At 42.4% G+C, this 11,696-nt stretch overlaps 2 protein-coding genes across 2 annotated transcripts in view; one reads left to right on the forward strand and one right to left on the reverse strand.

Annotated features, from left to right (window-relative positions):
• Nucleotides 1–6,180: 6,180 nt before the first annotated feature.
• Nucleotides 6,181–7,504, forward strand: LOC134187718 (uncharacterized). The gene is made up of 7 exons (XM_062655869.1): nucleotides 6,181–6,431; nucleotides 6,495–6,538; nucleotides 6,610–6,690; nucleotides 6,760–6,886; nucleotides 6,974–7,060; nucleotides 7,119–7,187; nucleotides 7,267–7,504. The coding sequence occupies exons 1-7, from the start codon at nucleotides 6,181–6,183 to the stop codon at nucleotides 7,502–7,504; spliced, it is 897 nt and encodes a 298-aa protein (XP_062511853.1).
• A 413-nt stretch (nucleotides 7,505–7,917) lies between these two features.
• The window catches only part of LOC134187988 (uncharacterized), a 3,866-nt gene continuing 87 nt past the window's right edge, over nucleotides 7,918–11,696 (reverse strand). Inside the window, exons 1-4 of the mRNA XM_062656173.1 lie at nucleotide 11,696; nucleotides 11,499–11,636; nucleotides 11,359–11,439; nucleotides 7,918–8,367 (exon numbers count right to left, since the gene is read on the reverse strand). The exon at nucleotide 11,696 is cut by the window's right edge and continues 87 nt beyond it. Of these exons, the coding sequence (XP_062512157.1) occupies nucleotides 8,329–8,367; nucleotides 11,359–11,439; nucleotides 11,499–11,636; nucleotide 11,696 (259 nt within the window). The 3' untranslated portion in view covers nucleotides 7,918–8,328. The remainder of the gene's footprint in view (nucleotides 8,368–11,358; nucleotides 11,440–11,498; nucleotides 11,637–11,695) is intronic.

The following is an 11,696-nucleotide window of genomic DNA, read 5'->3' on the forward strand; positions in this document are numbered from 1 at the left end:
CGGTGTTCTTGTCAGAATTGCGTCGTCTAGCTAAACACTGTGAGTTCGGAGACAAGTTTTCAGTTGCGTTGAGGGACCAATTTGTATATGGATTACGAGTAGAAGCCGTACAGCAGAAAATTCTGGCGAAAACTGACTTAACACTCGATAAAGCAGTACGAATCGCGTAAGCTTTTGAATCTGCAAGACAAGAGGCAATAGCTTTGCGAGGAGACACGCGCAGACACGGATCAACAACAGACCACGAGACGGCATTTAGTATGCTAAGTAGTAGCAGTGGGAGGTCAAGGACAACACAGTCTGATGTGAAAGTATGCTACAGATGCAATGGCAAGGGACACGTTCCTGATAGGTGTCAGATAAAATCCAGATAGTGCCATTTATGTCACAAGAAGGAACATATTGCAAAAGCCTGCCGAAGTAAGAAGCAAGGCGATTTCAAAAGCGGGAGCGGAGCAACGGGTAACAAGAATACAAAGTACCAGAAACAAGCCACGTTACAAGTGGAGGAAGAGGAAGTATGTTCACTTTATGGTCTGAGAAGCCAGGACGCAATAAAAGTCAATATGACTGTAGCTGGACAAGAACTATTACCGTGATTCCCAAGGAGACCTATGAGAAACAACTAGCCCATGTCAAACTTCAGAGCAGCAACGTGAAATTACAGTCATATTGTGGACAGACATTGTCTGTACGCGGAGAAGCTGTAGTACCAGTACGCTATAGAGATCAAGAGATAACAGGTAGAGTAGTTGTCGTCAATGCTGCAAATAAGCCAGCAGTGCTTGGCAGGAATTGGTTGTCACAACTCAAGTTGGACGGAGCGTCTTTATTTATCTTAAATGTCCTTGATCCCCTACATGAGATTCTTGAGTTATTTAAGGAAGGAATGGGAAAGCTGCAAGGAGTGCCAGCAAAAATTACTTTGAGTGCCAATGCAATGCCAGTCTTTCATAAGGCAAGACCAGTACCATTTGCGTTACAAGCTAAAGTGGATACTGAAATCGATCGCTTAGTCAGAGAAGGAGTATTGACACCTATAAACATGAGCGAGTGGGCTTCATCTATAGTAGAGGTGAGGAAATCTGACGGCAGTATCAGATTGTGTGGTGACTACAAAGTAATCATCAATGAATATTTGGAAAATATTGAGTATCCCACACCAAATGCGCAAGATTTATTTGCTACTTTAGCGGGTGGTCGACGATTTACCAGGCTTGATCTAAAGCAAGCTTACCAACAAATGGGAGTGGATACCGGAAGCCAACAGTATTTAACCATAAATACTAGGAAGGGTTTGTTTACTGATACGAGGATGCCTTTTGGTATACGAACAGCACCGAGTATTTTCTAGAAAACGATTGATATGATATTGTCTGGAATATTAGGAGTTTTTTATGACATACTGATTGTCGGTTCAACTGATGCTGAGCACGATGCAAGAGTGAGGCAAGTATTACAACGCCTAAAGCAACGAGGAGTCCGGCTAAAGAAGGACAAATGTGAATTTGGGAAGTCTGAGGTGACATACTTAGGTCACAGGGTAGATCACGGAGGTCTGAGACCTACAGAAGACAAGGTCAAGGCTGTCAGGAAGCACCTGAGCTAAGAAATGTGACTGAGTTGAAGGCATTTTTGGGGCTGTTGAACTATTACAGCCAGTTCTTACCAAATCTGTCGAATACTCTACAAGCATTGTATGAGTTACTTCAAAGGAAAACAGTGGAGATGGACAAGGAAACACGGGGCGGCATTCAATGCAGCAAAGAACAAGTTATTACAGTCTGGTTTTCTTACGCACTCTGATTTGTCTCGACCAGTCAAGCTCAAATGTGACACATCCCCATATAGAATAGGAGCTTGTTTGAGTCACAAGTATGAGGATTGATCGAAGAAGCCAGTAGCATCTGCTTAACGGACACTGTCATCAGCAGAAAAGGACTACCCCCAAATCGAGCGTGAAGCACTGGCATTAATATTCAGCGTTCGTCATTTTCACAAGTTCCTCGTTGGCCGAAGATTCACACTTGTGACAGATCACAAACCTTTGGTCAAAATTCTGGGACCTAAACAGGGTATCCCGGCGTTAGCAGCAGCAAGGCTGCAGAGGTGGACACTAATTTTAAGTGCATAGGAGTACAACCTGGAGTATATGGCTGGAGAGGAGAATAAGGAAGCAGATATGCTGTCCCGACTGCCAATGGAAGTGAATGTCATAGACCCTAACCAGGAATTGTACCATGTGGATTGCTGTGAGAATCTACCTGTAACAGCAGCAGAAGTAGCACAAGAGACTAAAGCAGATCCAATTTTGAGACGGGCATACTAGTATACATTGTCTGAATGGAACTGGAAAAGTCACATGGATCCAAGGTTACAACTCTACTCACGACGGTCAGATGAACTTAGCGTTGAAGAGAACTGTTTACTTTGGGGAACACGTGTGATAATACCGCAAAAATTACAGTCAAGAGTTCTAGCAGATCTTCATGAAAACCATCTGGATTCAAATCGAATGAAAGCATTAACTAGATCGTATATCTTGTGGCAGAGTTTGGACATGACGTTGAAAGAATTGTGCAAGAAATGTGAAATTTGCCAATGTCAGAGGAATAAACCCCCTGCTGGTATTCCTCATCCATAGATGTACCCCACAGCACCTGGGGAGAGAGTTCATGCAGATTTCGCGGAGTTTGAAGGTCAACATTATCTTATTATGATTGACGCTTATTCGAAATGGTTGGAGGTGTATGAAATGGGCACTAGTACAACGGGTAGCAAGACAATAGAAGTAATGAGGCGAGTTTTCAGTTTTCATGGCATTCCAAGACGAAAGGAAATGGTGTCAAACACCAACTCACACCTCCGTATCACCCATCGAGTAATGGACAAGCAGAAAGAGCAGTTCAAATCTTCAAGAGATCTATGAAGGCACAACTTAGCTAAAGGACGTACTATTCGACATCACATATCTATACTACCGCTGCAGTATAGGTCGACTCCAAATACCTCAACAGGAAAAACGCCATCCGAATTACTAATGAAGAGAGTCTTACGAACAAGACTAAGCCACGCTGAGTTAACAGAGACACAGTCGAAACAGACTGATAACATGCCAACAAAGAAACCGATTAAAAGTCAACAGAGAGAGAAAATCGACGATATCCCACAAGGAACAATAGAAGCCCCCCAGGAGATATCGAGAGATTTAGTGGAAGGGAGTGTAGTAGAGTATGGGACTACCCCAGTACTCATTAGTATAGAGTATGACACTATATAGCAGACTGTGGCATGTAGCTAGCCAGTCTTGTGTAGTCTGGTGTAGTATTTCGTAGGCACTGTAAGCGAGCTGCAACAGCCACAAGTGGTAGAGACAGAAGAAACACCAATTTCAGTAGCTCTGGATCAAAATACACAGCGAGATAAAGCAGCAGTTGAAGAGAAGACAACAGCTGAACCAGGTGAATCAAGCCACGACAGCAACAGCCGAGTTGTTACCAGGAGCAGAAGAAGATATCCGGCGAGATCTGCCAAGAGACCTCCTGCTAGATACCGACAAGACTAAAGAGGGAGGTCTGTGGTGTATTGTGTATACTAATTATTTAGAGGCGAAGTTACGATGACAGCTATAAGATAGCGGTGGCATTGTATAGTTAGAGTCTGTGTTCCGCGTTCTGCGATAGTTCTGTGTGTCTATAGCAATAGATCGTCAGTCTTCCGTGGTGTAGAATCAGTGCGTGCATCTAGGTACAAATACAGCACAGTAAGCATACCAATCCAGCGCCGTGTTTTATTGATAGCAATCTTGCAGCTCGGATTACTGCGCGTGATAAAGTGCGACAATGCTTGCATCGTCAACAGAGCAACTCGGCGCCCCAGCCGTAGTTGTGGCGCGGCACCGCCACCGTTGAGCTGCGCGGAGTGCATCGTGAACCAGGCTTTACTTACTAGGTATGTTTTGATCTAATCATGTGATTTGCTGTTAGCATGTAGCTTCCGTGTGAAGAACTAACAGCTGTCTACATCACTCAGAACCACGAACACCCATATCAAGTCCTACACTCCTCCTACACTCCTCCCACACTTAATCAGCGAAACGTAATAGCCAGCAATCCGAGTAACCATACAACAAATCTCTTCATTTTTTACGGCTAGTGCGGCGTTAGTACGATAACTCGGGCTTTGCTCTTGATAATTTATCTTAATAAGGGTCTTCCAACCATAAGCAATAATAAAAATGAATTTTATTGTATTCTAACAATTGTTTTTCAAATGCTCTGTGAAGTTGTTGATAAAGACAGGCAAAAAAAGAGATACACTAGTGGTACGGGGTGTACGATGAGTATGCGGGCATGTTCTCACTCTTACTGTTCAGTTGTGAAACACTATTTGATGTACAATTATCTTTCACTCACTAGCCTCGGTGATAGGGTACTCTTAGAGCATCATATCACCGCTATTTACGATACTATGGACACAAAATATGACTGGTACTAAATCTCCATAACACACCAACAAAGAGCACAAATTACAATACAAAGTTTAACTTACTGCATGCATGCTACGTACAAACATAGTCATGATTAATCGCTCCAGAGATTAGGTTTAATAAACAAACCTGGAGGACAATTGTTTGCTCCAACACAACCTGGAGGACAATTGTTTGCTCCAACACAACTGACTCTACTCGTACAGATACAGAAGAGATACCATAGGCATACACACCACCTGGATAAGTACATTGCACTCCCCTAGGTACATACAAAAACTGAAACGACACCAAACCCAGCACAACTGCAGCACGTCCAGTAAATGCAACCAATGTAACGTCTGTACTTCTACCTTTCGACAGGTGCGTAAGTCATGTGATGATTCCGAGAACAGCTGGGTTTTCCCGCCCAACCTATCAGTGGCACCTCTAATCTTCTAAACCGACGCCCTATACGTTTGTCATGCTCGATCCCTACAGTATAATGTCTCTAAATTCATTTGTAATTGATAAGCGAATGTTTTCTAACTACCAGAGTCTGAGAGAGAGGGGGGGAGGGGCACTAAGCAGCAACGTTTCCGCATTGGTATATACCCTAGACTCTCTAAACATTGTCATCAGTCCTAAGAGGTATGTTCACAAAAAGACTTGGACAAAGTAGCTGCGCGTTCTAAAAGGCGATTTGGCTCATTCGCACAAAAGCAACACACAAATTAAGCAGGGGCGTAGAGTGACCTCTAGAAATGAGGGGCTAAGCTTCACGACGCAACAATACACTCCCACTTATGGACACGCCACATTACGGACACGCCACAGTACGGACACGCCACATTAGGGACACGCCACATTACGGACACGCCCATATTACGGACACGCCCACATTACGGACACGCCCATATAATGGACATGCCCGCATTACGAACACGCCCATATTATGGACATGCCCACATTATGGCCACGCCCACTTACAGACACGTCCAATTTTATTGGCTTCTAATTGATTGATATGGTAGAATCAGTGGCAGATCAAGATTGGGGAAAAGGTGTTGTATATACTATATACAGCTTTAGTCTTTACACGTATTTACAGTCCACAATTTTTATAACCACGCCTACAAATAATAGGAGGCTATAACCCGGTTTAGCCCATGCCACGCTACACCGCTGAATTAAGTCTAGATATACTGTAGATTCGACGCAATATACTAGAGTCTACAGTTGAAAGAATAAAACCTGCTATAGGCTGCCTGGCAGTGCTAGAATACTATGTTCTGAATTCTAAGCTACGTATTAATTAAGTTAAACTACTATCGTATTTCAAAACTACATTTATGTTCAATGAAGTGAAATTAGAATAATAGTATTGTGTCAACGTTTCTTCAAAAGTTAATTAAAGGGGCACAGTCCAGATGTTGCGCGAGGAGAACGCCTCGGAATCCATCTTGAATTGTGTATACATTTTTCCGATGAACTAAGCAACTTTTAAAAGACAAAGCTTAAATATTATAATAAGGTAGTACATTTTCTGTATTCTCACAAAAAACGAAGATGCGAACGCTTTGCAGTTCACAGTTTGAGTAGCCGTAGCAAATACAACATTATCTTTGTAGACTCTGCAAAGACGGAACGCTTTAAATATAGCAGTAAGAGGTTAAAAAGCTGAATTTATCTGTTTTTGCATTCGTATATGCATGTGTGAGCGTCGGATAAATCCTGCACGTGACCGGAAGTATACGTACGTCTATTGTAATGTCGACTTCATCCGCAAGGGAGGTGCAAGACGAGGGGCTGGTCGTTGGAAAATACAAGTAGACGCAGAATGCAAAATAGTAAGACTGGAACGATCTACTTACGACAGACTCCTCGCTTTGAGAGATCGCCTACGCTTTCCCAGTTTCAACTCGCTTGCCGAATTTCTTTTGAGGCGCGTACTCAACTGCAGGTTAGCTTGCTTGGTACTTCTGTATCAATTCACGAATAACAGCCAAAGCTTACGCTTTTTCAGCTGTCAGCCATTGTCCACTTGTCTACCGGAGCCTAATGCGATTGGTAATTTCAGCCACAGCACTTCGATCGACGCACTATTCTCAACACCGATATGACTCTATTCTTCAATCTAGGTGACGATTCAGCAACATTGGAGACTATAGCTTCCCATTCTAGAGAACGTACAGACCAGTCTGACTGTTCGATAGCTGCAGGTAGGCTAGCTAGTAGATTACTGAGAATAGAGAAGGTATATAAACATACACGTCTACCGTCTTGTACAGATCTTCGTGATTTAGACACATCTGTCAGACACGTAGCAGAAATGATTTCTACTCCTGTACGGTCAGGCAAACTCAGTTCAAGAAGACCTTTGTTTCCATCTACACTTAGTCCAGTAAACTCTGCAAAGTAGTTCAATTTGCACGTCTATTTGTGCATGTATCTGTAGATATAGTATACATAGTGTAATCTTATGACTGTTGTCCACTGATGCAGCTCTCCATGTCCCTCTGTGAATTGTTCATCAGGTTCTGAAACAGATGATGAGAGTAATGAAGATCAAGAACCTAGAAGAACGGCTGAGTAAATGTAAGATCCTGTACCCTTACAGGACAGTTGTGACTTCAAATGTTTTTATCAGCTTGAAGACTTTACTGACTACACTAGATGAATCTGACCAGTCATCTGAAGATGAATACCGATATGAAAGGTAATCTAAGTGCATGGTCATCAATGATCACTATCCAACGTACATGCAGTTGCAGATGTTATAAATTATGTATCCATAGTGACACTGATTGTACTTCTGATGATGTTGATGAGCTTGATGCCAGTTATCTGGATGACATAACCTTGTCCCCAAGCACTCACCATGCTTCATCACATGACATTGTCGATGTCACAACCTCACCTGTCGGAAGCAAGGAAGTTCTGGATGATCAGTTGACTGTAAAGGACATGATTATCCCAACTGTAAGAGTGTTTGTTAGAGAGGATGCATGTAAATTGCTTATAGTGTCATTCTGATATAATAATGAGAATAAAGGATGTTGTCTTTCTTCAATAAAGAGCATACAAAACAACCACTTGGGGTCACACCCCTTGCATCTTGTAATCTTAGAGTTTATTACTACTGACCACTAGATTTGCTTCGTTTCAGGTACAGTTTGGAATTAGTGACAAAGATTCAGGTGGACAGATGCCTACCTCAAGTCCATCTTCTGGAGCTATTCCTGTGTCTCAGTGCAGCCAATAGCAATAACACCTATCACTATCTTTGAAAATGATCTTGAGAATAGGCTGAAGTTACCGAGGGTTGTGTGTGATGAAGATTGCATATTGCAGTTGCTTGGAAAAACGTGCAGATATCCATTCTGTTGGGAAGAGATATCGTTGCAGAAGAAGCATATTGGCAGCACATTGACATTGCAATGGCACTGCAAGAAGTTCCACCAAGGCTCATGGAGTAGTTAAGGACGATGCAAATCTCAAAATGGATACCCATTCTTCATAAATAATCTTTTGTTTGCTGCTTCAGTTTTTCTGTCTGGAAACAACTTCTCAAAAATTAGTCTCTTGTGTCAGTTCTTTAGATTGAATTCTATATCACAGTCAACTTTCGATCGCATTCAGCGCCTATATATGTCCATCTGTTGTGGAACATTGGGAAACATCCAGAAATGCAATCCTCGCCGATATTGGAGATCGACCAGTAGTTCTTGCTGGTGATGGGCGCTGTGACTCACCAGGGTTCAGTGCAAAATATTGTGTGTACTCTCTTATGGATATTGTCACACGAAAAGTTGTAGACGTTCAATTTGTTGACAAGAGAGAGACTGAACTGAAATCACCTAGGATGGAGAAACTTGGACAGCAGAGAGCTTTGACATCTACACAAAAGAAGATCAAAGTCATAGAATTAGTTACAGATGCATCTATTTCTATTTCTGCAATGCTGGGTAAGAACATAACATGATGTAAATTTGTGGACATTTGGGAATTTAAACCTCTCCCTTACAGAAAGAGATGAAACTTACAGACACTTAGTGCATTCGTTGGATGTTTGGCATAAAGCCAAAAAATTATCAAAGATACTATCTGAGGTATGCAACAAATTATTTAGTATTAGTACTGAAACACTCATGATTGTTGAACAGGCATCAAAGAAACGAGAACAGGCTGAACTCAGACCCTGGAAAAGATCCATAGTAAACCATTTTTGGTGGAGTTGCCAACAAGCAAAAGGAGATGTAGAGCGGCTAAAGGTATGAAAGATTTACATACATACAATTGTACATATGTACACTGTATACATTTCAAGGCAGAGCTGTCTTACACACACACACACACACACACACACACACACACACACACACACACACACACACACACACACACACACACACACACACCACCACCACCACCACCACCACCACCACCACCACACACCACACCACACCACACCACACCACACCACACCACACCACACGTGCAGCACAAGTATCTATCATCTGTGCAGACAATTTGGATTGGAGTCTTGCACCATGTAATTGGTGAACATGAGTGGGCAACGCGTAGATGTAGTCATAGTGAGCTGGCAAATGATGACTGGCTACAGAGTGGAAAGCGTGCACTACATGTCAATTCACCATCAATGAAATTCTTGAGAAAGGTTGTGCTTGATCCTAAGTGGCTTAGGTCAATGACCCATTATGTACGATGTCGGTTAGGTTGATGTGAATGCTTTGTATTTTCTATAAAATTTCTTACATTTACGTTTACCACTGCAGCCAAACAAGTGCGCTTGAAAACTATCACAATTTAATCCTTAAATATGCTTCCAAAAGAATAGCATTTGGGTGAGTCACTTCACATCCAATCCCCGTATGATTAAACGACCTAAGTGTTTTAGGTATGAAGCCTTCAAGGCCCGCTGTTTGCTAGCGGCCATGGATCATAATGAGCACACAACTCTGGAACAGGCTATAACAAAAACAACAAGACAACCGAGATTTCACTGGAAGTTTAATAAAAATTCCCAGCAGTGGACTGTAAGGAAGGTGAAGGAAAGAAAACAGTACAATCACGTAACTGGGATAATACATACGATATACATACGATTGCAAAAAAGCGAATGGAAGAGGAAGAGTCAACTCATCGTCACACAGTGTTTTTACAGCAAAAACCCCAACACATTGCTCAAACTACTGCTCCAGTTAGTCCACCATCAACTGCTGATCTGGCAGAAAGGCAGTGTAGTAGGACAGGTACAGTTTAGGTTACCTCATCATTCTTGTGCTACCACAATGACTGCCATTGTGTTTGTTAATACTGCTGTTGTGTTGTATTGTTGCATCACTGATATAAATGTATAGGTTTACAGCATCTCACCAGGCCATAGTTGCATACACAGTAAGACAACCAGACTCTGACACATCTGGTCACACAGGATGATGCAACACATCTGTGTCCTCTGCCCAAGTGAGCATGCTGACATATTTCATAATGTTACAGTACCTGCATGTTATCAACAAATAAACACAATAGAGATACTTCAATGTCTTCCTGCAGGTGAAAGTCACTAGCTGATTTGCTAGCCTGTTCTTTCACCGATATATAGACGAGAGTAGATACACACTATGGATGGCAGAAAGGCGGTAGAAAGGTGGGCAGGTAGGACAGCAACTGACCCACAAAATGTATGCTCAGGATCCAGTCACCTGTTGAAACTTTCTCTGGCACTTTTGCAGCAGATGTATTAAAACAATAAACTACAGGAAGATATGACTCTGCCACAAGTACCAAGAGTCTGTATTCTTGTGTTTTGCTTGGTGTTGTCTTGTTTTGCAGTCTATGATGGGTGCCAGCTGTCAACAAGAAATATGTAGAGCGTTTAAAGGCAAATCATGAATGCAGTGACTCAAAATTGATGGCAGACTAGCACATTATAGTGCTGTATATAAACGTCTTATCCAGACATGAAGGACCAGTAAGTAGTACTTCACTAGTGATGGATGGCAGATGGATAAGGAAAGGGTCGTTGTTGTGTACCAGCTAGTGAATATCTATAGGGTAAGTATTCAAACCAGTCAGAATTATTACATACTTGTGTTTCTTTCAGTTAGTGCCAAGCTAACAACAAGTTGCCTAGGGTCAACTGACATGAGAATTGCAGGTATTTGCTGTAGCTGAATTATACTGACAGTGACATAAAATTTCACAGTTTGCATGCATCTAACTTCTAAGAATACACAACTACTACTAAACTAAACAATCTGAGCACTGCCTGAATATCTACTCACTCCTGTACCCCATGTACCTTCCATCTGGGGAGGGAAACCAATGTCGTATACAGTGTACCACACATGAAGGCGCGATGCGCCTATTTCCTCTACCCAAATAGCCGTACTGACTTAGTGTGTACTGCCTGTATGCAGCTTTGCGATATCCGTTATGACTATAGTTGGGGACTTCCACTCGGTAGTCAGCAGCTAGACGAATTTGTAGCTGTAGCACATTATGGTCAAGGGTTGTTGCCCTGAAATATTCTTCAGTTGTACAGCAAACCCTCTTTCGACAACACACGTTCTCTCTAGGCTGATCCATGTTAACACATCGGTCACAAATGCACCATGACAAAGTCTCTGGATTTATTGGTGACACAAAAGGATGGTCTCCGTCACCTCTCTCTGCACCAACATTAGCGTAGACCTCAGCAAGTTGCAACGACCCCCTTGAATTACAGATGAAGGAGTTCACAACATTTTGAAGCCGTCTAATGCTGAGATTGCTAACAAATCCCTACAAGACATGCAATGGAAGGTACCTTGGTTGTACTGTAGTTGCACCATTAGGTATCTAGAGAAAAGAAATATGACAACCTCAATTTCATCAGCAGAAGGAGCCACTTCTCTGGGAGGACCAACTAATACACCTGCATGACTGTCATCTCCTCGACAACTCTAAATGTGCAGACTACGTGGTACTAATCAAGAATAACAGACGAAGCTCTAGTGCGCACCTCGCCGCGATTCCTGCATATCTCAGGTCTGCAAGAACATACACTCACACAGTGCGCACCTGCCGCTTTGCACTCGCAGCCTCGTCCATCACGTCTCACTCTAGCGCACTTCCCTCTGCAACTGCATCTCACACTCTCCTACCACACCGATCACGTATTGTATACCAATCAAAATATGGAGTCCAACAAAAACTTACT

The sequence above is a fragment of the Corticium candelabrum genome, chromosome 12, assembly GCF_963422355.1.
Source record: "Corticium candelabrum chromosome 12, ooCorCand1.1, whole genome shotgun sequence".
NCBI lineage: Eukaryota > Metazoa > Porifera > Homoscleromorpha > Homosclerophorida > Plakinidae > Corticium > Corticium candelabrum.

Bases quoted from the DNA above. Each gene is read 5' to 3' on its own strand.
- LOC134187718 (XM_062655869.1), top strand. From the start codon at position 6,181: ATGTGTGAGCGTCGGATAAATCCTGCACGTGACCGGAAGTATACGTAC. The intron at 6,691-6,759 runs GTAGGCTAGCTA...CGTCTTGTACAG, and splicing joins TGACTGTTCGATAGCTGCAG to ATCTTCGTGATTTAGACACA. The intron at 7,061-7,118 runs GTAAATGTAAGA...TGTTTTTATCAG, and splicing joins GAACCTAGAAGAACGGCTGA to CTTGAAGACTTTACTGACTA.